At 47.5% G+C, this 26,332-nt stretch overlaps 1 protein-coding gene across 2 annotated transcripts in view; it reads right to left on the bottom strand.

Moving 5' to 3' along the window:
- The window catches only part of LOC141464325 (gamma-aminobutyric acid receptor subunit beta-4), a 73,413-nt gene that overhangs the window by 40,799 nt on the left and 6,282 nt on the right, over positions 1 to 26,332 (bottom strand). For both annotated transcript variants that reach the window (XM_074147153.1, XM_074147155.1), the window contains exon 3: positions 5,614 to 5,681. In XM_074147153.1, coding sequence (XP_074003254.1) covers positions 5,614 to 5,681 — 68 coding nt within the window. The remainder of the gene's footprint in view (positions 1 to 5,613; positions 5,682 to 26,332) is intronic.

Genomic DNA, 26,332 nt, shown 5'->3' with positions numbered 1-26,332 from the left:
ACAGCAGAGTCAAGCACAGATATTACTGTGAATGGGTTACACTGAAATTGAGATTCAACAAGTCTGTGCATATTCATATTCCAGTGAAAACAGAACTGCAAAGCCTGATCAGGACAGATTCCACTACAAAGGCTATTTCAAGCATTCCTAGCAGATGAAAAAATTGGTGTCGTGAGAAAAGTGATGCCCCACTGGTGATGGCATAACAGGTTGCAGGATGAACTGTACTGGTCAAGAACACCACTTTCTTTTGTGTTAAAAACCAATTTAAAATGCTTGCAGTTCATCGCTGTCCTGGGACATGCTTTACATCTCTTATGAAGAGGGGAAAACTTCTTTGCCAAACAAGACAGCTTTTTTTTCAGGCAAGCTTTGGGAAGTTGGGAGATAGCAGACATGATGGTTCCTTCCATAGCCCCCAAGAGATGCAGTGCAGCGTGCCAGCACGAGTCACTCCAACCAGACAGCAGCGTGGCAACAAGTGATACAGGCATAGGGAGCAGGAGGTAATGAAGCGAAGCGTCAAGGTCAGCTTTGCCAAGCGTCCTGCACCAACTTCTAACCTGTCTGCACCGCAGACTCTCCCCCAGCAAAAGGTATTGCCAATCCCGTAGGCATCGTTCCTTTAACACGTATATTCCTGCAAACATTTCTGTTTGGAAGCCTTGTTTCTTACGCTAGCCCTCTGCAACAATCCCCTTGTAACTTTTCAACTTGTCACCAGGTTTATAAAACTTTAAAGCTAGTGCTATAACAAACTGAAACAATGTTATTGCAGCTGTAGGAGAGCATCTTGGGATGAATAAATTATAGGAGCCACAAAGAAATCACAACTCTAACGGCTGGATGCTCCGAGCTGTCTACGGTGCGCAGATACACAGGAGGGAGCAGGTTTAGGACTGCACAGATCATAGGGCAGGAAAATTGAAGCGTTATGAAGGGTAACGATCTCTTATTTCAAATGCATACAAAACTTCTGGTTGTTTTCCTTATTGAAATAGTTCATTAATGCTTGAAGGGAGTCTGAACTGTCTGGTACTATAAAAATATGTCCCCAAAGGCTACCTAAAGAGAGAGAAGGTTACAGCTGAAAGTATTACCCTCTAGTCCCACCATGCAGCAAGTACAATATACCCTGAACAGGCCAGTCCTCAGCGGACCGTTGAAAGGACATGCAGGAGTGGGAGAAGGCTCTCAGCTTCTTCTGAAGCCAGTGGTACTGAATACCATCAGAACTGGAAACACCAAAGCTGGTTAGACCATTGAGTCGATAGTGACTTTGGGCAGCATTCAGGCCATGTGCCACAAGGACAGAAACCTGCATCCTGCTTCAGCTGCGGAGACACTCGAGCCCCAGGCTGCCCTTCATTCTCCCGAGTCAGAAGTGCTGCTAGACTCCCCAGTAACTCGGGTACCATACAAAGAGGTCTGAACTGTCCAAGTACCCTTGTACACCAACAAGCATCTATAAATACCTACATGATGTTCTATGCTTACTGAAATTCAGCCACTTGTAGCAAAATGGCATTCACCAGACAACTTATCCAGCCCATTTCCTTTTGAGGAGAACTAGGAGATACCATCCTTCCATTCTTTGCAGATCATCAGAGCTACCTAACATCATTATGAAGACATTCCTCCTTTCAGTCTGCCTTTAAATCCCCAACTTGAAAGGATACGAAGACTCCAGCTAGGCCTTTCATCTTCATGGATCAGCACTTCCCAGAGGGTCTGCCAGTCAAATGTGCCCTCCCCAATACCTATTTGGCCTGGCCCCTGGCATCCTTTCCCGTGCATTTCAATTGATGTCACTGATCTTGGCTCAACAAATAATCCTTCTAATCATTGACAAGAACAGAGGCTGCAGCTCAGCATTGCTTAGCAGGGCTAAGAGGAGTACACAGTAATAAAGCATTACTCCAGCAAGTGAGCTTGAAAATACAGCTGACCACACACAGACAGCAGCTGCGATTAACAAGAAGGTGCCATTTTTTTTTTTTTAAATAAAGGTTTTAATTTTAGACCCTCACCATTGGGAGATCATTACAAAGCCAGCACTGTACCTATGAACATCCTGCACCCTAACATGGCTCCATCTTCTGAGCTTTAAAATGGCACAGTATCTGAGCATGACCCTCAAGCAGATGGAGGTGCATCAACTTCATATAGCAAGGCACCAGGAAACACATAACACGCACAGGCAGCTGCAAAGCATTTTGTGTATCAGTGTTTGGGAACTTCCAGCATAAAGACACAGTTGTGCTGCCTTTGCAGAGAGCCCTGTATCCTCCAGGACTGAAATGTCACCACATCATCATTTTGGGAATACAGTTCCCATGGGAATGAAGGCAAGGAGTGCTCCTTGGATCATGGGTGGAGCTGTATTCCTCCACAGCACCGCATCCAGCTGGACTCCCGTGGAAAACAACTTTTTGAATCATGCAATGGCTAGTCACTGACCGCACTTGTTCCCTGCCATCACGCAGCCAGCAGACGCCAAGAGTCCCAGGGAAAGGCATGGGAGAGCTGAGGACTCTCCTCAGCCTGCCCAGTCCCAGCACCAGGGCCATTGTTCCCAAAAGGATGTCTGAGGATTAATTAATTATCCTACGAGGGGCAGTAAGTAATAACACTCCTTGTGGAACAATAGAAGCTATTTGGTTACCATGACAACGCAGCTTCACTTGTGTGCCTTTAATTTATTCATTGCACAGTCCCTTTCCCAATCACACATGATGCCAAAAAATGACTTGTTTTTCTCGTTATCCATGTCCAAAGCAGGGGTAAGACACAGCCCTTTCCCCGGGGCATCTGTCACACAGAAGAATAATGCACATAAAATCCCTTCAGCCTGGAAACTTACATCACATGAGAACTCTTCTGCTCCCTAAATGTTTGTTCTTTAAGATGATTCTGATTTTTAAACCCTTTTTGAAGCTGCTTCACCATGGTTCTCCTAGATCTTGATCTTGAGCAGGTTCTTGCATATAGTCACTTTGTCCCTCACTTTCCCTCTCAACATACGTAGGAAGGATGGACAGGAAATTACGCTTGTCAACTTGAACAGAGAGCCAGGAGCAATAATCAAAAGCCCAGAAGTGCCTTCACAGTATGGACAGAAGTGTGGCATGGACAGTGCCTGGTGCCCAGCCTGATTACAGCCACACCACCACCATCAAAGCACTCAATGTCCATCAACAGCGCCGCCCAAATCCTGCAAGATCCAGAGCAGCGTGTGGGTGAAGGTCCATGCCAGGAAACCTGCTCTCCCATGCGCCCCATAGAGAGATTATTGTTGCTGTTTCTCCCCAGCCCCGAGCACACTTTTGCCTCAGACATCCTGCGGCAGAGGGAGGCAGGTGCTCACTGGAGAGGGGGGAGCACTGGATTCACATGGCAAGGGTTGAAAAGTGTCCCTAAGAGAATGGCCACTAGCCTAGGACACAGCATGCTTGGCCACAGTTGCTCACAACTGGTGTATGGCAAAGCACTCCATCAGCCTTTATAGTCCATGGACACATCTCCAGCAGGAAGTTCATCCTGAACCAGCCTCTGCAGTGCTCAGCTGTCTTCTGAGGTCCACAAAGGAAGAGCAGGGCAGTTGTTACAGGTAAGCTGAGAGCCAAATCCCTCACTGTCTCCCAGTTCTGTTTGTGCAAGCTGGGGTCCTAAGCTACAGGCCCATACCCCAAATTGTTCATGCTGGCTCTAGCAAAGAGGGTGACAGCTGGTTCAGCATGTAGGAAAATTCAGGTCCAAGTTGAGACTGGGGGAGGAGATGACTCAAAGTTGAGCGCTGCCCTGACAGGCAAGATAGATGGAACTAGGTTAAGCCATCTGGCTCTTCTAAGTTGAGCCTAACCTCAAGCACAGCTACCCCATGCAACGGGAACATAGGTCAGTACCCGAATTTCTGATTGTACACACTGTCCCGTGTCACTGTTACTAGACTGAGGTGTAACATGCCGTGCTGATATTCCATATGAGAACCTGAAGGTTCATGGTTGGCCCTTCACCCTGGATCATATCAACATATACATTCATAACCTTCAAACAGTTTGGAAACCAAAACAACTAGTCAGATTGTCTCACCTCCCCTCCTCCCCCCGCCATGCAACAGATGAATAGCTGGTGGGCCAGAGAAACAGGGCAGGAGAGTTCAGAAACAGACAAATAGGACAGGACCATCGGGAGACCAAGGTTTTAATTGACTTGAATAGCAAGAGCTCTAAACTGGCCTAGGATTCTTCTGCATGGGTCAGGAACCAAGGAACAGGACAGCTGCTGCCAGGAGATCCCCACCAGCCTTCCATTCCACTCAGCCTTTCAGAAATGAGAGGAGTTTGGAGGAAAAGCCTCTGGGCAGGAGGGAGGAAGGCGAGGTCGGGCAATGATCAGCACAAACCATGTCCTCTGCTGGGTGCTAAGGGCTTCTGAGAGCACAGGCCTGGATGTGTGCACAAAACATGATCAAAGTAATTAACAGATTTCACTCCAAAACATTACTATCTGAGCAGATAATATTTTTCTTCTCAATGGTATGAAGAGCTCCAGTCTATCAATGCCACCCAAAGGCCAGATCTCTATTAGATGCCTCCCTTTCCAGTACAGATACCCAAAGAAGTGCTAAAATACCACCAGCAAGCATGAAAAACCACTCACTGTTTTTTACCGTGGCAGGCACAGGCTGACTCTAAAGCCACCACTGTCTATGTGTCAACTGAGAAACACAATTCGCATCTACTCTTTTACGGCATAAGCATTAATGGCTCGGAGAAGTGGTTGTGCAGCCAGCACAGAAGGATAAGGATGAGAATCTATTCTGGATAAGATGCCACTAGCTCCAGAGATGCTGGCAGGGATCATCCGTCCACATGTTCACAAGTAACACAAGGGATACCTCAATGTGCCCATATAGACATTCACTAACCCTACTAGAATTTACCCCACATTAGGAAGTGAACTACAGTCTTTCAGCATATCCAACTGCACCACAAGTACCACCAGCTGGGGTAGGTGTGTACCTCAGAGGTCCCACATGCCAGTCACATCTTGCAAGTGTTGTTTCAGTGAGTTCAGGATTGTTTCAGCCTGGGGCTGAGCTGAGGGTGTGGGGACAACTGACAGGCAGTCACAGTGAGACAGGCCACTCAGTGGGTGGAAAGAACAAGGCTCAGACTGAAACCAGTATGCTGAGAAAGACATTTGGAGAAAAAAAAAAACCTCAATTGCTATAGCTCAGTTAAGTGTTTGATTTTCTTTTTCTCTGCATGGAGAAATCATCCTTAAATTCCTTATTCTATAGTGAGGAGGATTTCTGTCTTAAATCAGAGTTCCCATCACCCCTCAAAATTCTGTGTCCAAAGCAGAAGAAAAAAAACCCACTTCTTCAGTACCAGACAAATGTCACTCTTCCTCCAACAACTTTCCAGCTGCAGGGAAGATCTGTAGTAGGAGGTGAAGGAAGCAGGGGTGTGACTACCCTGCTTTTCAGAAGTGCACCCTGAGATCTCTGGCGGCTCCAAAAAGCCACTGTCTTGGAAACACATTCCAACCCGAAAATGGAATAACAGTTTATTAGGTTTTTTTTTTTGCCTTTCTTTCCACACTTACCATGTTGACTTCAGAGATCTGGTCAATGCTGGAGATATGGATGCTCATTCCCACTGTGACAGGGTTACCTGAAACACAAATGGACTGAGTTAGGACCACATTCAAACTCTCCTCCCATATCTGCTATTAAAGAACTGCATAGAAGTGCATGGATATGATTTGAAGCAGCGTCACGTTCCTCAAGTATCAAGGATTTCCAAGTCACATGTGCTCAAACGATTAGAGAAGAGTAGATTTCTCTAACTCCCAGCCTTACAGACTCACCCCTAGGAGTAGCACAGCCTAAGCTTGATTCTTTAATTCCTGGAAGTTAATTACCCCCTAGTTATACAATTATCTCTGGTTATTCCAAATAATGCCTTCAGAGACCATCAGTAGGCTCCCAGTGGGCTTGCATAAGGTGTTACTGATTGACCATACAATGAACATAGCAATCAAGCCCAAGCAAGACACGGTCAGGAAAGATACTCCAGCTCACTCCTCCATCACTGTCAGCTCCGAGTGCTCAGTCTGAAAATCCCAAGTGAATTTCAATACCCAAGATACCAGACAAGTACAGGGACCAGACCCATGAAGTGAGAAAGCAGCATTTGTACAGTGGCTTTTCAAAGCAGAGCAGCACTTGGATTAGAGAATAGATTCCACGTTATACCATGGGCATCAGGGCACATGTCACCCCACACCCTCTTGCCTGCAGGCACAGAGCTGTGGTAGACATCTGTGCACAGGTTTGCTGGGAAATTCAGATATTCCCTTACCCAGTGACCAAGCTACCCTCATGCTGCAGTAAGTGCCACTGACTGTGACATGCAAGATGAGCTTGTGAAGAAACACCAGGCAAGGGCAGGCACAGCCAGACCTATTGCCCTCTCTTGCCCAAGTGCAGCAAGAGCTGTATTACCACTTCCCACAAACCAGCCATTTCAGCCAATTCTTCCAGATGTGTTGGCATCCCGGCTAGACCCAGACTCATACTCAGTTCTACATAAGCCCCTCTGACTAGCAGGTCCCTCCACCAGGCAACAGGACATCCTTTTCAGTGGTATTTAAGCCACATAAAACAATTTGCTGAGATACACATCCACTACCAAAACCCCTCCTGTAGTTTGAGATGGAGTTTCTGCATTCTATGCCTCACCTGTCATCCCCATAGCCCCAAAACCAGAGCACAAACCCAATCCCACCACAAGCAAACCTCCTCTTCTCACACATGCAAGGTGGAAAATGTTTCCTTACAATGCAGTACTAGAAAGGGAATGGCAAGCAGTTATGCCACTCAAGGTATTAACTCTTCCATGGACTCATTAGTAGACCTAAGTGCTGAAATATTTACAGATAATCATGAAATGGCTTAGAAAGTAATTAGGAGATTGGGGGAGAGGGGAGAACCACACAACTGGAAATGAAGTGATTTTTTAATTATGTGTTACCAGAAGTAGGGAAGTAGTGTCATTAGGGCTGCCTTGTGATTGGGTGTACTGTTAACCGAGACCCTCTGCTGCAAATTAAGCGGCATTATCCTTTAATGGAATATGAACAACACTGAAAACATCAGAATCAACAACTGTAATTAGGCCCTGCTATGCAAATCTCCTTAAAGAGGCAGTGCTCTTCTCCAGCGCTCCTAGCTTGCTATCAGGGTGCCGGAGGCAGGGGTGCTCAGGAGACCTTGCAGAGCCTCCGAAAATCCCTGCACGGGCACACTCATAGCCACATCTTTGCGGTGCTGCTATGTTCATCTTTCACAAGGGAATCAGGTGGGAAAATAACCAAGAGTTACTCTGGAGAGAGTCGATTCTCCTGCATCCTCCCTTATGCCAGAGGCACTGGAAAGCTTTTAAGAGAGTCTCACTTTGGTAGTTTCTCTTTTTTTTTTTTTTTTTTCCCCTGAAATCAGGGGCTTGTGATAGAAGCCATAGCAGGAGGAGGAAGTCACTGCTGACCTGAAGATCTTACAGACTAATTGGTTACAGGAGGAAAGACAGGATCATGAGCAGGGTTGCAGCAGATCTGAGGAGAAGCCAGCGCAGTGTCATTCCCTCCAAGAGTTGCCCTACTGCCTGCTTTGCTTCCAGTCTGTTGCCATCGTTTCTTGTGTTGCCGTGGTTATGCATCCCTCCTTCCTCAGTGTAAAAAGTGGTTCTTCACCTGCCTGCTGCGTAGGAGACCCTCTGAAACCACCAGGATGGGTGGCTATAGCAGGGGAGCACTGACAGCGGTGATATACAAATATTTGTCAAATACAGAGTCTATCCAATCTAATCTATCTGTCTAGACATTTGTGCTGTGTTCATCACCATGGTATCTGAGTGCCTGAGGTCATGCAGTGACTCAGTGTCAGAGCCATGGATAAGATCCAAACCTCCCGACTCCCAACTCCAAGACAAAGGCTGGAGTGGAGATCAGGCTGCTCCCCATCAGCCTGGGCTCAGCTGCACCCAGCGCACAGTCAGCAATGTTCCTCTTGGCCACTCTGGGCACTGCCAAGACCTCTGCACCCTTATCTATCACAGCAAGTGGGAGGCTCCACTGCCCGCTCACAACCCCTGGGGTGTGTGCCCATCAACCCACAGGCAGAAGTGTGTGATTGTTATACAAACACCTTAAAGATGAACACATGTAAAGTCCTGCCTTTACCGGACCTTACTCTTAGCTTGATCATAGGGAAGCCATTTCATCTTCTCCATCCCTGTTGAGGGACTGGGTCTCGGTCTCCTCAGGACAGGGATATGCAAGACCATATACACAGCCAACAGAAAAAGCATGTCCTACCTCTTACTGCAGCCCAATATAAAACTAGACCGGCTGGTGTCCAACATTCAGGCTGTAAGTAGTACACAAAATAAACAAAGGACATCAATTCTGCCAATGTTAATAGCTTCAGGCAAGAGGGATACAAAAGTAGGGTATTTAAAATATGGGATAACGTCATCTGTAAATTTGTCCAAAAAGGAAGAACTCTGCATTTGTGGATCTGAGACAAGGCAGAAGAAGCAAACCTGATATTAAAGGTCTATGCTTTTATCTGTGCCTTGCCAATGGGTGCAAAATAATAGACCCTTTAAAGAAAAATCTCATGCCTAGAAAAGATTTGTAGGCAAGATCACAAGTGAGTGAGTGTGAGAAATTCTGCCACTTTCACCAGTGAACAGCACCCTCACACATCCCCATTTCTCACCACCACTGTAGAAATCATCAACATTTTGTCCTGAAAGTAGTTTGATGCCTGTGAAAAATGTACTCAGGAAGTTGGAAGGGAAGTAGACAAAAGAGTTATAATAAAACCTGTCCTCTTTCTGCAAGTGATACTTGTCAAATATAAAAACAGTCAAGGTAGAGAACAAGTTGTGCTAATCTGCAATATTTTCCCAGCAACCAGTTATTACTTTCACATTTTGTTTTATAATGCTTAAAAGCCCCAGAACCTAGAGTCATGTTGCTACAGAAGTAATTCCTATGGCACGACTGCAGAGGAAAGGTCGTGTTTCCAAGCCCATGTCTGCCTGCACTACAGCCAGAGGTGATGGCAGCCTGGATCAGGACATCTCTTCTAGATCTCAGCCCGGTACCTCAGCTGCAGAGAGCAAAGACAATAGCATAGAAGCCAGTGTAATAGGTCTCCAGACAGCGGATGCTTACTTGGGCAACTGCCCTGTACTAAGGTCCAAGCTGCCCTCTCTTCGCTCCTACGCAACAAAGTTAGACTAGAGCAAGCTTGGGTTTCTCTGCCATCAGATCTCCAACTGCAACACAGACACAGCCAAAAAGATCCCAAACCAGTGGGCAGATAAACAGACCTTACTTTATATTATCATCTACCTGAAGCCACACCATTTTTATGAACTACAACCAATGCTTTGAGGAGTCTGGTTCACGCATTTCTGGCCACGTGAACTTGGCAATGCTGGCAGAGCCAAGGCTTGTGGTTGCTAAGGGACTGGCATCAGCCTCAAACCTACCATTTAGCCTAAACTACAGGAACAAAGGTGCTAACAGGCATGTTGGGAGGTTGCACAGCACATATCTTTCACGGAAGCAGACTGAAGTTTCTTTAAGCCACCAGTGTCAGAAATTCCACAGCTCCCCTGGACAATCTCTTCCTACATTTCACTGCACTGAAGGTTTTTCCTAAATATCCAAACTAAACCTTCTTTGCAGTGTAAATGTAGTTTTGTCTCATCGTTTCCCCCAATGATAATGAAAGAATAAATCAATCATCCTTCCTTAATAACAGCTTTTATGTACTGAGAAACCATGACATCCCTCTCCCTCCCCCACCAATAGAGTCTTGCCTCGATCAAATGCACCTGATTTCTTCAACCTGTCCTCAGAGGTCATGTTCTCTAAAGCTCTGACAATTAGTGCTGCTCTCCGGCCTTTTGCCAATTTGTCTACATCTCTATTTTAAAGGGTGGTATCCAGAAACCAGCCACTGAAGCGAAGGTGACATGTCACCAGTACAGAGAAAAGAAAAAAGCAACCTCCCGTGTACAGCATTCTCATAAAACCACAGAAGCCTCTCCAAACCCACCGCACCCGTCCTGGGAGCTGCTCACTTTGTGTTGGAGGTTAGAGATGTTAAAGGGGCAGCCTAGCTCTTGCCATTAGAGTGCATCATGCGTGCAGCAGGAAGAGGGAGTACGGCACTGTCTCTTTTGGACAAGAGGGAAGATTATTCGAGACAGCTTTGTGCATGAGCCCCAGCATTCCCTGCTTGCACCCTGCCTGTGGCATCACCAGTCTCTGAGATCCCTGCAGCAGCAGGAAAGCTGCTTTAAGGTCTTCTGCTGAGTAAACAAAGCCAACCAGAGAAAATTAGAGGTTTCAGCCACTAAACCTACATACAGAACAGGTCTGTGCCTTACCCTGCAATGGGAAATACCCACATGCATAAGACTCCATTCATGCAAAACTCTTCTCAACCCCAGCTCTCCAGAAGCCAGAGGACAGCAGTGGCACCAGAGTCCAGAAACAGAAAGTCCCAAACAAGGTTGCCCTGCACTGGCTGGCAGAACCGTTTCTGCAAATGCAGGGCGATACAGCCAGGCATGAAGAGGACAAGGTTGGCTGACAGACATGGCTACAGGACTGCAGTGCCTTACTTGTATTGGCAATGACCCCCACACCAAACAAGATCAGGTATTCTCAGGCTTGCCAAAGGCACGACCAGCACACAGACTGTAACTTCACTCCCAGGACTTTTTCCTTCAGTCTTATCCTCGCTTTCCTGAACAAGGGAGAACTGTTCAGTATCTACTCGCTCTTGCTGCGGAAAATGGTTTGTCCAAGCCGCTGCCTCTGCTTTGTTCACAGCACTGAACCTCAGGGCACCCTGGCTTTATGTTTACAACTTAAAACCACAACCCACGTCACTGCTACGTGCAGCGATGAGTTGGTTATACAAGGGCTGACAGACATGGTTAGTTAGGAGGCAAGAGATCCCAGGTAGTCAGAGGTGCAGAAGGCAGCACATTCAGCACGAGGCTTGTCACTAGCTCAGGAGCTGCTGCCTGGATGCAACCATACAATCTCTTAAGAAATCCCATTCTGTCCTTCCCAAAACAGATCCCCTTGAATAATTTCAGCTGCTGAACTAATTAGTCCTGGGCCACAGTTTTTAAACCCACACAAAAGATTACTCAGGCCAGCCTACTGTCAGGACACTCAAATTCACTGTGGAGGAGTCTATATCTATCCCCCAGGACAGGGAGGATGGAAAAGCTCTTGGGTTTTCACCATATAGAAGGATTGTAAGAGGTGTTCACAAATTGCTATCTGAATAATAGCTGTGCTTACAGATCAAGACTGAGGCTCTGCTACAGCACTTAATAGGAGAATGTCTAAAAGATGTCATCCCAGCAAGTTACACAAGCCAAATCACAAAGAAGTTTCCCAACCTTGATTTTCCTGTTCCTTTCCTTTTTTTTTTTTTTTTTTTGGTGGCTCAAGTACAGCATCAAGCACAAACTCAGTAAATGTTAACATTGCTTCAGGAGCAAAAACAGTTGACCACGTATCATGAAAGCAAAAATGTTTTGGGAACCACTTTCAACCAGCATCTCTGATTTACAGTGACATCTAGAAGGGCAAAGCCCAGCATCACCACTCTTAAGAACCTGCTTAAAATTTTCTAACAAAATCTAGGCTTAAATACACAGTAAACACTCTCCAACCCTTTTTCCATTTGGTTTTTTACTCTTACTTCCATGACCTCTCCCCCACCAGCAGCCAATGCTGTGCACTAAGCTCGGCAGGCTCAGCATTACGATTTGGAACAAACACATTTGGAGGCTGATATCAAAGCTTTTCCCCTACCCTTAGCAGGTCATTCCATGACATCTGTCAGATTTAAAAGAGCAAAGCATGCCATGACATTATGCTTTTGGCCACCACTGTACATTACCAGAAAGAGAGATGGTCTCGTGGCAAATCAGCAAGTATGACATTGCCTTCTTGCCTGCGGGGGAACAGCGAGTATGAGGGACTTGCTGCTGCTGCTGAGGAACCTATTTCACATGAAGCAAGCATGGTATTTTTGAGCTGAAAGTCAGGGCCCTGGTCTCCAGAATATCTGGGGCTGTCAATGCCTGCTAATTCCCCGTGGATTCATTGTCCTGCAGGGGCAGGGATGGTATCTACCACCACTGATTCTCATGGAGGTTGCAGGTAGTCTCCAAGTAGGTCTGGCAGAAAACAGTTTCTTCTGCCTGACAGGTTTCCTGCATTTTGCCATATTTCTTTAGGGAATGCTTGGCACTTTTTAAGCTGCTGAACCTGCACACAGAACAAGATTGTGCCTAACCTTGCTAGGCTTGCCATCCATCCACTTCAGACCAGACACAGCAATACCCTGTGCAAGGAGGCTAACGAGGATTTCCGGCCTGTACCATTCTGCCTGGCTTTTCACTGCGTCCAGTCAGATGACTGAGTTTGCACTCTTCATTTAAGAAGAGGGAATACTAGGGATTTCCCAAAGAAATGAAAAGCTGGAACAAGCTCTCACCAAGATGGTGATATCAAGGACAGCACGCAGGTTTGATGGAACATCTAAGGAAGAATACAACCATAGCATAGCTCTTGAGAAGACCTTTGGAAACTCCAAAGACTGAACAAATCAAGAGCTTCAGTATGAGACTTGCTTTCCTCCAAGCAAGCAATGAGGCCAATTCTTCAGCAAGGAGCCAAGAGACACAGCACTTGCAGAGCAGGCAGAACTGACCACTCAAAAGCTGCTATCCTGCGATGTTCTTTGCAAACACACAGGTTAACCTTGATAACAGCAGCCACATTTCCAGCATGTCGTCAAAAGAAGCTGTCCCTGTAGATCTGAATAGATAAAGAAGATTTTCTCACACAAGCTGTGCCTGCTTGTGAGCCAGTGCTGAGGGATCCTTTTGGAGGAACAATGCTTTCCCGATGCAGATGTACAGCACTCATTCTGTGACTGTTCTAGGGAAAGCAGAGAGCTAAGGAGCACAATCTGTGAGGCACAATGGATTACCTAATCTATCTCGTGGGTATTTTTAATGGATTAGTAGGTATTAGAGTGGGATATTGCAAATATCCCATGGAAATTTGGAAGTGAGAGAGAACAATCAACTGGCTGCAAAAACAGTGTAAAGGTTGTCCCAGAGGTATTGAAGGATTACAGAGGAAGCTAAATCAAGGTTGATTTTAAAAGATGTTGGTAGACAGCTACCCAAGCTGAATAAAAACAAGGTCTCAAATGTACAGGCTTAAAAATGGAACAAGAGTAGACACCAACCCTTACAGCGTCTGTACTACTGGTGGACTCAGTTCAGCAAAGCACCTGTACACACACACACGGGGCTTTCAGCATTAAGAAAAACAACTGACTACTCAGAATCTGTCCTAGGGAGAGGCCTAAGTCAATATTCAGGAGACAAATTTTTAAAGCTGTTTCATCCTCAGTGATGAAGATAGTCTCCCAAAGCCTTTCATATGCATATCTCTTGCCTGGGTAGTGCACACTGGGTAAGGTTACAGCAAAGTGAGAGGAAAATAAGTTCCCAGGTTTAACAAACTACATATTTGTTCTCATTTACAAACATACACAACTGCATCACCTTACCAGACCTGATCATTATCAACTTCGCACCACCAGTGGATCCCAAGCAATCAAGTCTTTTTAAGAATAACATTACAATGAACACCAACTCCCAACTACCACCCATTCCTTGAAGTAGGCAACACCCAGCTCAGACCACAGCCAGTTCACCCTTCAGGGCTGCCTCAACCATCATTTTCCATGTGAGAGCAGGGTGGTTGCAGAAGGCAGATCCAGATCTGACCATCAGGAGATGCAGGAATGCCCTGACCTTCCGGTGCACAGGGCTGCTAGAGCAAAGACTGATCACCTGCCCTCCCCTTCCAGGGACATTCCTCCCTGTGTCCTCCACACAGACCAGCTCCCTGGCTTTGCAGCCTGCAGGGCACACATTTTGTGTTTTCTTTCACATCTCTCCCTGCAGAGCAGGGGACTTCCATGAAGCATTGCATTTCCCTCAATTACAGTGAGCTAACCCTGGGAAAAGCAGAGGCACCGAGCACCCAAGATCCCTTCGACTCTTACTCTCCACCAAGAGTAGTAATAGGAGGGCAACAGGGCTTCCCGAGCAAGCATGTATTATAGACTGACAGCAGATGAACACAAGCCAGGCATTTTTTTCCCCAGCAGCAATTTGAAGCATCAGACCCACACTGATCAGCCACCCCCACATTTCTCCACCTGAGAAGACTTCCCTCCTACCTCTGTCAAGATCCTGGCAGGCAAACGCACCTCCCTTGCGGGCCCTGCCATTGCAGCTGTGGGGCACAGCTCTGCCTGCCTGGGAAGCTGTGGGGGACTTGGAAGGAGTCCAGCCCTCTTGATTTCACTCAGGCCCTCAGAGCTCACTTTTGCTCCATCTCCTCACAGCCAGCCCAGGCAATTTTCTGGACTCCCAGAGCTACCGCTTCCCCAGCTCAGGCGGACTCAGAAGCCTTTGGGACCCTGCTGTTCCTCATTTCCTAGCCCACTGCCTGCCACACTGCTTTTGAAGGCACAAAGAAGGCAGATCTTCAGAAAGGGTTGCATATAGACTTTAAGCATTTTCAACCCCATAGGTAAATGTGCAAAAGGGAGACGGTATTTAATCAGGTCGCTACAGCTTTCTACCAGAGCACACTCACCACAAGCCTCAGCGCACACAACTGCCCCTTCCTGCCCCATATCCATCTCACCAGGTTATTCTCAAAGCAGACCCACTCCCAGGGCCCCCTCATAGCCTGGAAAACACTCTTTATATCCCAAAATGTTGGATTATTGCACAAGCTCCAGTGCTATAAGGTCCACACAGGTACATAGATTTTTAAGCAGTATTAGGGCTGAACCCCTATTTTTGTAACTCCCACAGCACCAAGACACTCCTTGCAGGAGCCCAAGAGGTAGGAGTACAGCAAACTACCCAGGAAAACAACAGCACCTTCCTCCTACCTACAGCTAAATAGTTCCTAATGCCAGGGGTGATGCTATATGTGGGACATCCCATCTCACCTCATCCCATCCCAGCGCTTGCAGGAGACTGATATGGGATGCAACCTCCATTCCCATCAGGTGGAGCTGCCAGGATGGCAGGCAGGTGAGGCCACTTAGTAATTTTTCCTACATCCCAGCTGGCAGCTGTGGAAATTTCTCCCATGTTACCCATCAGTCTGTCTCACTTCTCATCTCCTCACCCAGGGCACAAAGGTCCTGACCCACCTTTTTAGTGCTGGGCTTTTCTGGCACATTACCAATACATGTCTGCTACATGGAGGAGCATCTCTCTTACGTGCACTGGAAGTATCATCCCCCAAACAACTGCAGACCTGGCCTGTACTTGAGTATGTGACCTGTCTGGGAAAACACTCTCACACATTACCAAATCCTGAGCCATCTAATCCCCTTAGCTGAAAATGAGCCGAACAAAATTAATTTAAATGGGTTAACACAAGCTTCTCCGTTCATATCAAATCCATTACTCTGTCTTGGAAGTATTTGTAACAACAACAAAATATCTGGACTTGTCATTTTTATCAAAGTGACAAGAAGAAGGTGTTTTCCTTTTTTTTCTCCTGTTTTCAATTTTTAATGAGTTAGTCACACCTCCTCATCACTGTTTACGGACTCTTGTCTTTAAAGAATACCACAGAACCTAACTCCTGGATTGAATCCAGCCGGACACGCACAGCATGCGGGGAAAAAAGAGAAGAAAGAAGATGGCTGGGGTCAGGACACACTAAACTTGCACAAATATTGAAATCAGGGATGGGACATGCAGGAGCAGTAGAGGATAGCCCTCCTGTGGCCCCCTTGCCATACCTCCATGAGGTTATTTTTTTGATGGTGCTGGACATGGTCCTTCTTCCTCTAACACAGCGCAAAGTCAGTGGCTGGATTCTCCAAGGGAGAGAAGGTCACTCCTTTCTGTTACTTCTATCACGTCCTTTGTGGAGATATAGCCCTTTCGTGGTGCCCACCTGATCCTTCCCAACAGAGCCTGTTATTAGGGTTTTTGTTAATGCTGGCTTCAGATGCCTCCCACCACCACCTCCCCATACTGAGCACCCAATCCTTCCCTTACCCTATGAAGGGCTTGGAGGCAGAGCTTTGGGGTCACACAGTGCCCAAGGCTTATGCTCAGTGACAGCCAGGGCAATTTACAGTGCAAGTATTGAAAAAAAGGAGTGAGTCAGGCGTGAAAATATCATGACATTCACATTAAAATCATGAGTTTGGATTAGAAATCATGAGAAGCACAGCACACATACAAACAAGCCTCCCCCTTCCAGATGTTATACGTGGGATTGTATGTTTTCATCGCACAGTTTTTGAGCCTCTTGGACGTGCCTTGTTCGGGTTGTTCTGTTTTTTCTTCACAGTCTCAAGACACAGAAAATCTTACAAGTTTGTGAATTTGTCACTTTTGAAAGATTGACCCCTGTGCTGGTGTTTCCATCATTTCAGTAATGATCGGTTTGCGAAAGTGTCCTGGAAATTCAGCAGGACAAAAGTTACCAGGTTACGTTTTACCCCAGCACCTCTTATTAAGAGATAGAACTAACTGCCATTTGTTCACCAAAATAATTGCTTTCACTCAGGATGCATGGATGAGCGAATCTTGTAGAGCTTTTACATATATATTAATCTCCAGCAATTCATCAACATAATAATCACGCATTATTAACTTGAGCACTCATCAAATTTTTTTCTCTAGCTTCAAACACTAGCAAGGAACTAGTGTGCAATAGGGAAGGAAAACATGTAGGGGAACTTGTGATGAATGTTCTATTTTTGCTCTGAAAGGAGGATAAGAAGAAAAACTCAGTTCATAGCCTACCCTGTTCCTCACTTCCAAAAATTTTCTACCAAGCTGAGACCCTTCCCCAGAGGCCAGCAGAGGCCCAAACCTTCTCCCCAGCTGGAGTTTCCTTCTTCCAGTGACAATGACCCACCAGTAAGCTCCCACCCATAACCTGGGTGGCCTCCTCTCCTGGTGCAACGGCCTCTGCTGTTACACCCAGAGCTTTTCCACCTGCACTGGGTAGCCTACTTCTTTACATATTCCCTGCTGAACTGACCAGGGCAGCCCCCAAACCTGTCCTTTCCTGTGACACAAGCTTCCCCCAACCTGGAGGAGTCATCTGCTGTGGTGTCAGTAATGCAAAGCTCCTTAAAGAAAGCAGCCCTCAGGTGGATTATCTCACTGTGGCCAATGTGTAAGAAAAGAACAAGAAGAACACCAGGAAGCTGCCTGGTAGCTGAGGAGATGTGTTTGGAAAGATGTCCTGATCAGAAAACCCATCCTGCTTCTGCCACACAGCTGCTGTTATGACCTGTGGAAGAGGAACGTCATTGCTCTTGGCAGGGGTTGGTCTGTGTAGTAGATGAAAGCCACTAAAATGACTTTCAGTGGCTGAAATGACCCTGTAGGCTCAAAGAGTAGAGTCTCACACTGGGGCAGGGAAGGTTCTGGTGTCCCTTCTTGCTGACAGCCCGCGGTGAGATTTATCACAGAAGAACAAGAAGAGTGAAAGTTGGAAGGTGCAATAGCCAGGACACCCTTCCCACTTTTTCTACTATATGACATGATCATACACAGTGAATATATTATCTGCCACATAAAATTTTTTTGATATATTCAGCCAATGATAATTTTTTTTTTTCTGAAAAGGATGGTGGGGAATGCCCTCCTGCTCCATCAACCAGAAGGGGAACTATTTGTGAAAAAAAAATTAATGTCTATTGCATGTGAGAGCTTTTCCTATGGCTGTATCCCTTCCATTTCTCTGCAGCAAGAAGTGGGACCACCTGCCCACTCTCTTTGGGGATTTCACAGGCTACCGCAGTGGAAGGAAAGGTCACAGTTTGGTGACCAAGCAGTGGACCAGAGCACTGAAGGTGCTCAAGTCTGTTCTCGTGAACAAAGAGCAATAGCAGGAAGCAGAACTTCCCAGTGCTATTCCTTGTGCTGCCACGGGTTTTCTGTGTCGTCCCCAACAAGCTGCTCCCTCTTGGTGTTCCCTGCATGTAAAATGGACCTAGTGGTGACCCATCATCCCACAGGCTGGGGAAGATCTGTTAGTCGATGTTTGTACAGCACAGAAGCCTCGCTGCTATCTGTCACACAGAGCCCGTAATACTACCTGAGAACAAATTATATTCATGCATAATCAAAATCACATCCAGCTCAGCCCTGATTCAAGAATCCTTTTTGGCTGGTGATGATGTCCAGAGCAGAGAGCACAGCTTGATTTCCAGAGCCCAGGCTGAGCTGGCAGAGCTGGCAGGTAGAAATATCTTGTTTTGACTGGTAAACTGAGCAAATTTGACATGGAAACCACTGAGGGAGAATAAATATGGAACAACAAGATGTAATTTTTACAGAGGCTCTTTTCCAACTATAACTCTACTCGGAGCCATCATAGACTTGCAGTAAGAGGTCCTGAGGTCTAGGGAGGGAAATTCAAGCCATGGTAGGTTTGGCTGAGGCTCACTCCTGTCACAAGTACAGACATCTATAAGTGCACAATTACTTAACAGTACTATTTCTGCAGGACTGCAAAGAGCAGGAGAAGCAGGAAAGGGAGGGGAGAAAGATCAGAGAAGAAAAAGAGTTTTTAGCTCTGACACAGAACCAAGGATAAGTGCCAAAACCAGAAGAATAGCCTATAGGAACTCATGATCACTGTTCTCCAAACCAGCCTGGAATTCATACCCTATTTAAAGCAAACAGTGGTGCTCCTGCAGCCTGGGAGGAAGGGCTGAGGGGAAGAGCTCTGTTTCTTTCCGTTTAATGGGAACAGGATCAATCACTGGATTTCCAGAACACCTGTTTATTTGACAGATCTGCTCATGCCATAGGGCTCCACTGTACAACATTTCTCTTTCACACGTATGTGATGTGAACTCCTTTAATGGGCTTTGTGCCATCATTAGGCACATCATTTGTCTTGTCCATGTTTCTAGTCATGTTTTAACAAGTGCATGATATTTCACATGAAATATCAAGATATAAATAGACATTTAACGAACGCCACCAAGGGCTATCTGCAAGAATGGATCTTACAGACTTCCGCACCAAATGCTGTCACTACTGCTGAGGAACCGCATTACATCAGTTCAGCCTGACACTTTAGTAGCCTCCAACTTTTTTTTCCCTTTGAACCAGACATAGGTGAGAAAAGTGACATGCACACACAGTCTGTTTTTCATGTAGCAGTAAAACTACAGCACATCCCTTGCCTTTTATATTTCGTGCTATGTGGGTTAAAAACATTTTCTGCCTAACTGGGATATTGGGAGTCTTAGGAAACGAACAATGCAGATATGTAAAGCTGCTCTGATGAACAGCTCTAGGGCTGTGAGAATATATTTTGAGTAATCAAAAGGACTTGTACTAATGGGTTTTGCACTCTTTTTACATTTTGCTTTCGGTGGCAGTCCCTTGAAGGCAAGTTTACCAGCAGGAATAGTCTCTGAAACGGTGAGTGTTATGTAGATGTTAGTCAAGGAGGAAGACGGGTCCAGGTGAGATGGCAAACATCCACCAGACTGGCTATAAACAACAATCTGCTTTTAATCAGTTAATTAGTTAAGAAGTATTGGAATGATTCTGTTAATCAATAACTTGAATGCATTGTATTTAGTCATAAAAAAATCTATGACTAAGAAAAGAGGCAAAATTCACAGAATAAATGCTTTGTTAAAATGATGATGACATTTTTCTTTTAGAGAGATGTCTCAGAGCCCCTCGTTAGCCACAGCACACTACCATGGATCAGCTCCAGCAGTGCTGGAAAGCGGCTGTGTCAGGGTGGTGTGGAGAAGCAGCAAAAGGCTGCACCAGCCAAGGGTGAAAAGGAAGGAGAAGGGCAACCGGATGCAATTCTCCTACATGGGATTTGGCACAGACACGATAATCAACATCTCCTCCAGTTTCTGTGAAAGTATAGTCGTTTAATGAACGACAGCAAGACTTCATGTCCTCCACCAGATACCAAATCCATAAAACTATGCTTGGTATTACCAAGCACAGCTCTAGGGCAGGCACACAGATTGCTCAGAAACCTGAGTCCAATTTGACTCTGGGCTGAGATTCGGGGGAACTCATCTTCATGTCACCAATTGTCTTCATCACACCACCCAAAACTCCCTCCACCACATTCTCTCAGAGCTTCCTGTCTGTAAGGGAGGATAATAAGGATCTCGTGGGGCCACAGATGAATGCACAAATATGTCCAACATGCAGCAAGAAGTTCACAAGCTCTGTCACCCTGGAAGAAGGGTCTGGTCTAATATTCTAAAATATTATTGCACTCAAAAAAATGCAGGCAAAAACGAAATGGATGAAAGACAGGTGGAAGGATGCCCACTGCTGAATGGATGTTATGGATCCAGTTCTTAATTAAAGAGTCCACAGCATCTTTGTTCATTCCTTTTCCTTGTTCGATAGAGGATAGATTTGCTCTGAGGATGACGCAGGATTATATACCGGAGGATAGTGCTGACAGTGGGGTCCCTGCCTGATTTGCTGAAGAAGCTGATACCCATGCGGTGAGTGAGGGGGAGGCATCCAGGAAAGGAAAGATATTTGTGTAACTGAGTCCTGTTCTCCACAACTGGATGTAACACAAGGGGTTCCTACGTGTTCCTTCCTATGCAAGTCACCTAAACCTCACAGGTTTTCATGAACTCTGTGTGTGTCTCTCTTGGGGCACTGGGGCTGAGCACTCACAGCTGTGGCTGAAATCAATAGGAGCTGTGCGCTGAACGTGCTCTGTGCTGACTATAATGCTGCTAAGAATTCTGGGAAATCAGGTATTTTGGCTGGGCACCCCACAGCAGAGGATACTTTTGACTCCTCGAAGGGGAGGTGTGAACAGGTTTATGCTGTACTGGTGTGTTTGACAACAGTTATAAAAACAGCTAATTCTGTGTTAATAGCAGTTCTGAATACAGAGCAGCCAAGAAAGCATAAGCCCAAGATGGTCTTTGCCTGCTCAGTCCCAGGCTTTGCATCAGATGTGCATCTCACTCTGGTTTGGCTCAACCTGTCCTAATCACCTGCCTTGACCACCTCAGTTACTCCCCACTGTCACACTCCCAGCCTGTCCCCTTCTTGAATGAAGGGAACAAGAAAGATCAGCGCCGCGTGTAAATGGCATCTCTTGTGTGCTCTGTAGAGGTGTTCAGGAGGAAGCAACTGTTGGACCTTGCCTCCTAATGCACCCTCAGAAGGGGACCAAATACAGCTCCAGGGAGCAACCCCAACTCTGGCATTTCTGAAGCCCTGAGTGTCTGACTTTACAGCCTCAAAGTCCTTTTCACAGCATGTATTTCCTATAAAAAGAGCAAAGTGAAAAAAATAGAAATTCCGTCATGTGGCAATGTGTTAACATCCACATATGTCCCAAGAAGGACTGGATCCTTTCATTTCCTGCCGCTTCAGTTAATGAAGTAAGACACAACAGCAGGAGGTTGTCATCTTCCTTCTGGATTTGCCCTAGAGAGGATGTGACCCATGGTCTGGAGCCAGAAGTCATGTAAATGGGGGAGGAAGTGGGTGCTGCACAGCTGCAGCCAGTTTTACTGACCAAGAACATCCTTTTCTTAACACTCTTTTCTCAGGAAGGAAAGTGGGACTACTGGCAGCTGTGGTGGCATATCTACCTCTTCTTTGGCCCCAGGTGACACTGGGGTTTGCAGACATCTCCAGAGAGGTCTTGCCTCTCCTTCCTCAGTTTACTCCTTTCCTCCACCCCTCTGCTTTCGAATCCAGAGCTGCTGCTTAGCCCTACCTGGATGTAGGGAAGGAAGGGTGATATTTCGTACTGTAGCAAGGTCTCTGTGAAGTGCAGCATTTCAGGTTAACCCTGTGTCCAGCTTTAGGCAATTTCTCCTGCAGACAGTGAAGGAGATGGCAGCACTGACGGGAGGAGTGCCTTCCTGCTAAGTCTCAATTCCCTGCCCCAAAGCATGCAAAACAGTTGGCTCAAGGCATCTCAAAAGCGTAGGGAAAATTGAATCTGGCTGCTCTGAGATTTAAACATTTTTGCCACAGATTCAGAGGAGAAGAGAGCTGGAGAGCTGAGGACTATGCCCTAGAAAGGTATGTTTGCAGCTCCTGCTGCCCCCAGGGCAGGTAGCCAGGACCAGCATTGACCCCCACAGGCCTGTCCCCTTCTCTGGCCCTTCTGCAGCAGCACCACCACCCTGGGATGCTGCACCACCCTGGGATGCTGCACCAGCATCACCACCCTAGGATGCTGCACCGGCACAGGAGGGGATGGGGACATGGTGCTTGTGCCAGCCAGGTCGCTGGTGGCCCTGGGTGCTCGCCTGCTACGTGGGCACCTGGGCCAGCCCTGCTGGAGATGCTGCCAGTTTCACCTCCCAACATTTTAGGAGAGGAAAAAACCCCAGCACGTACGTGCCTCAGCTCGTTCTCAGAAATTTCTGAATCATTTTGCCTAAAATTTCCCCCCTCCCCTTTGAAAAGTCAAAGCAAGCTCACTGCATGGAAAAAACACAACCACTGTGGCTGAACCTTACACGCAGTAGAAAACAGGGACATTTTCGGGAAGCCTTAACAATGTGCAATACCATCAGCCTTGACTACGCAAGAAACCAAATTGCCATTCCTTCCAGTTCAGGACCACTGACACCTGCTATTTCCCAGCCACACAGGGCTGGTGGGCCCGGGCTCAGAAGCCCCTCCATTTCCTGCCGCATTCGTGCCAGCCAAGGTGGCCCCTCAGCCTGCCAGCCCCACCAGTTTCGGAGCCCTGAACTACTGACGACGCTTCACTGCAACACTTTATGCATCAGCAATCATTTATTTTTTACAATTCTGGGTTTCCAGTGATGCTGTTACGCAGGGAAGGGCTGAGGATTTAATCCCGAGGTCCGCTGAATTTGGAGTGTCCTTTGAAGAAGAAATGCAGAGGAACAAGCATGACGTGGGGGCAAGCTGGGTCCCCAGGAGGGTGCAGGTGTGATGGAGCAGAGGAGCTGAGGGCAAGAGGGGCAGGGGAGAAAAAGGAAAGAGGCCAAGATATTGCAGCTAAGGAGGGGTTTGGGTGTCAAAGGAGAGAGGTGAGACTGGGTGAGGGTGACGAGAGCTGGGAAGCCAGGTCCTTGCCGCAGAGCAGATGAGGAGCAGGTCACAGGCTTCTTTCAGTCCAAAAGCCCCAAAGCACTAATTCTCCTTAGGAAAGTTTGAATTTAAAATGGGGCAGGGAAAGCTGCCCAATCCACAGGCATGGAAACATAGGATTTACTGTGTAATCCTCAGGGGTTCCTGATCATTCCTTTTTCACAGGCATTCTCAGACACTGTGCAAATGCGCACACCACCCAGGAAGGAGAAACACTAGGGACCCTGCAATCTAGGTGCGCTGGGGGCAAGGAGCGGAGAATGCCCTCACCTTCCTTTTGACTAACAAGACCTGTAAATGATGTTGGTAAGCCTTAAAGGGTCCCCTTTCCACCCGCTCCTGGGAAGCAGAGCCGTCTGCTTGAAACTTGCAAAGTTTTGGGTTGGAAATGTTGCACCAACAGAGAGCAGCTGAGTCACTGAGCTAAAGTGGGATCCTCCTGCCATTCCTTCATTGCCTTCTCTACCCTGGGGCAGTACAGTCTTCATTTGCTTTCTTTTTTTTCTTTCTTTTTTTTTTTTTTTCTCCTATGGAACTAATGCTTCTGAAAGTAAGTGCCTAAGAGCACTTACAAGAACCAGGGTGCTGCTCTGAAAGCTCCCGTGGCACTGCAATGCTTCCCAGACCTGATCTGCAGCATCCCCTGCTCATCCAGTCCTAAATCATGAGCAGCCTGCTTGCCTCACTCTGGCCTGGCTGGCAAAATACCCACCGAACGTTGTCCCCCCATACTGTCCATCCCCCAGGCCAGGGCTGGCTGGATGACACCCACCTGCGATTTGATCTCCCTGTGAGATACGCTGCCCTGTTCCCAGAGCTGAGTGGGCTCCTCGGCACACCCTGCCAAAAGACCTCACCCTGCATCGTTGCTGATCTTCAGTACCAGGACAGAGATCTTCCTCTTCAGCAGCCCAAGAGCCCTGGCTGGATCTTCCTCCTACCCTGCAGATCCCTCCTCCAAGGCTGGTCCAGATTCCCACCACAATTCTAGCCAAACTCCTTAGACCCACTTTGCAATAACCCCCTCTCCGTTCAGTCCCAGGCCATCTCCTTGCTCAGCCCATGAAAACTGGGTTTTGTGGTCCTACATGTCCCACCCTTCCACTGTCCCACATCTCTCCAAACTTGTGTCCTGCTCTAGGGCTTGGGGGACTGTGGCTGAGAAGTAAGAAGGGATTGTCCCGGCCTCCAAAGGCTGGAAGGGTTTATCATGTGTGCCTTGAGGACTGATGTACCTGCTGGCCCTTCAACACCAGCCCTTCCACTCCACCTCACCTGGTGCCTGACCTCTTTGGACTGCCCCTGCTGACCCGGGTTGGAGTTCTGGAGGAGTTGCTCCCGGATTTTCCCATCAGCTCCACATGGATCCAACTTTCTTACTTTCTCCTGTGTGTCCCTCCATCCAGCCCAGCTCCCCAGATGAGCAAGACACACTCATTGCCACAACACCACCCCTGAGAGCCGACCTGCTCATCGGCCTAATGGGTTTCCAAGGGGGTGGGGGAGAGGGGAGGAGAGTGAGTGGCTGACGCTTCTCAGCCACTCAGCTCGGCCCAGAGCTAACGAGGCATCTCAAAATTAAAAAGTGAACTGCAATCCCCAGCAGGCCTGTCCTCCTTTTGGCATTAGTCGGAGTTCTCTTTCTCTCTCAAAAAAAAAGAGGACTGGGGAGCCGTGAGTTACATTTGGAGCCATTGAAGCACCACATCCTGGGGACGGTGGGGATGCTGGGATGAAGAGGGTAGCCTGGGGCTGCTGTGCCATGTGAGCACTGGCTCTCTTAGAAAGGTTGACAAGTGCAAGGTCTTCCTCACCATAGCAAGGATCACAAATGGTCCATGGGAACAGGCTCTTCCAGTGCCTCTGCACCCGGAGGTCCCCAACTCCCCCCTGCTCTGGGGGCACCAACAGTAGGTGCATGGAGGAGGCATCCCAGGATGTGGAGGTGGTGCCCTGCCTGCAGCGCTGAGCAGGTTGTGGACAGTGCAGGGGTGATTGCCACCAGGCACTGACATGGGGGAAGGATGGCAAGAAGGAAATAACGCTCTGGTAGGAGGAAGAGATGGGGAAAGTGAGCAGGGAAAGAGCAGAGAAGGTGGGAAGGGAGGGCAGCCTGGTTTATCGCTTTTGTGGGTTGTATTTCTCACATGGCAATCTGTCTGAGAAGGACCTTTCTCTGCCTGCACCTCTGGGATGCCCATCACCGGCTGCTCTAATCTTCCTGCCCTCAATGTCCTCATCCTTGAGCTGCAGAGGGCCGAGAGCTCTGGCTCAGAAAGGTGCGCTCTGGAGCAGCTCAGCCTGGCTCACAGGAAACTTGAGCGGTACCTGCTTTGCTCCTGTCCTGTCCACTTCTCCTGCCTCTCCAGCCAGACCTCTTGGTCACTGCTGGGCCAGCCCCAAGACAGCCCCACGCTGTTCCTCCAGGGCAGATGGCTCTAAGCAGGACCTGCCACCCCTCCAAGATGCTGTTTTGGCTAGTTGCAGCTCATCCTAACTGGTCTTCCCGGGGTCAAAGCACAAATGATTGGAGTGATCACGTCCCCTAGAAGAGATGGCTTACACCCGTCTTGCCCAGCTGGAAGGCAGCTGAGGGGTGGCAGAATGGTCCAAGTGGAGCATGAGGTGGGCTGCAGGGCAGTGTCCTGGAGAACAGCCCAGTCCTCTGGGTGCTGGGATTGGGGTTCAGTCCAGTCCCACGCGTCCCTGAGAAATGCCAGGTCTGCATACACAACGCTTCCAGGGCTTTGCCCAAAGCGTGCCTTTTCCAGCTGCACACAATTTATTGGGGGGAACTTTGCTTTCTCCACAGCAGGGCTGTGGATGAACTAGAAGCCACAAAGGGTTAGACACACACTGGCATGATCCCACTGGATTTGTCCCAGGAATGGATTTGTCCCAGGAATGGATTTGGCCCAAAATCTCAGAGAACTGGTGAGCTCTGGGGACAGCAGTGATGCAAGGAAACTTCCAACCTGTTCCCCTGGGCTTGTAATGCTAATGATCTCCAGCTTTCAGAC

Source organism: Numenius arquata, chromosome 5, assembly GCF_964106895.1.
Source record: "Numenius arquata chromosome 5, bNumArq3.hap1.1, whole genome shotgun sequence".
In the NCBI taxonomy this organism is placed as follows: Eukaryota; Metazoa; Chordata; class Aves; order Charadriiformes; family Scolopacidae; genus Numenius; species Numenius arquata.
This window is presented reverse-complemented; position numbering and strand designations above follow the sequence as displayed.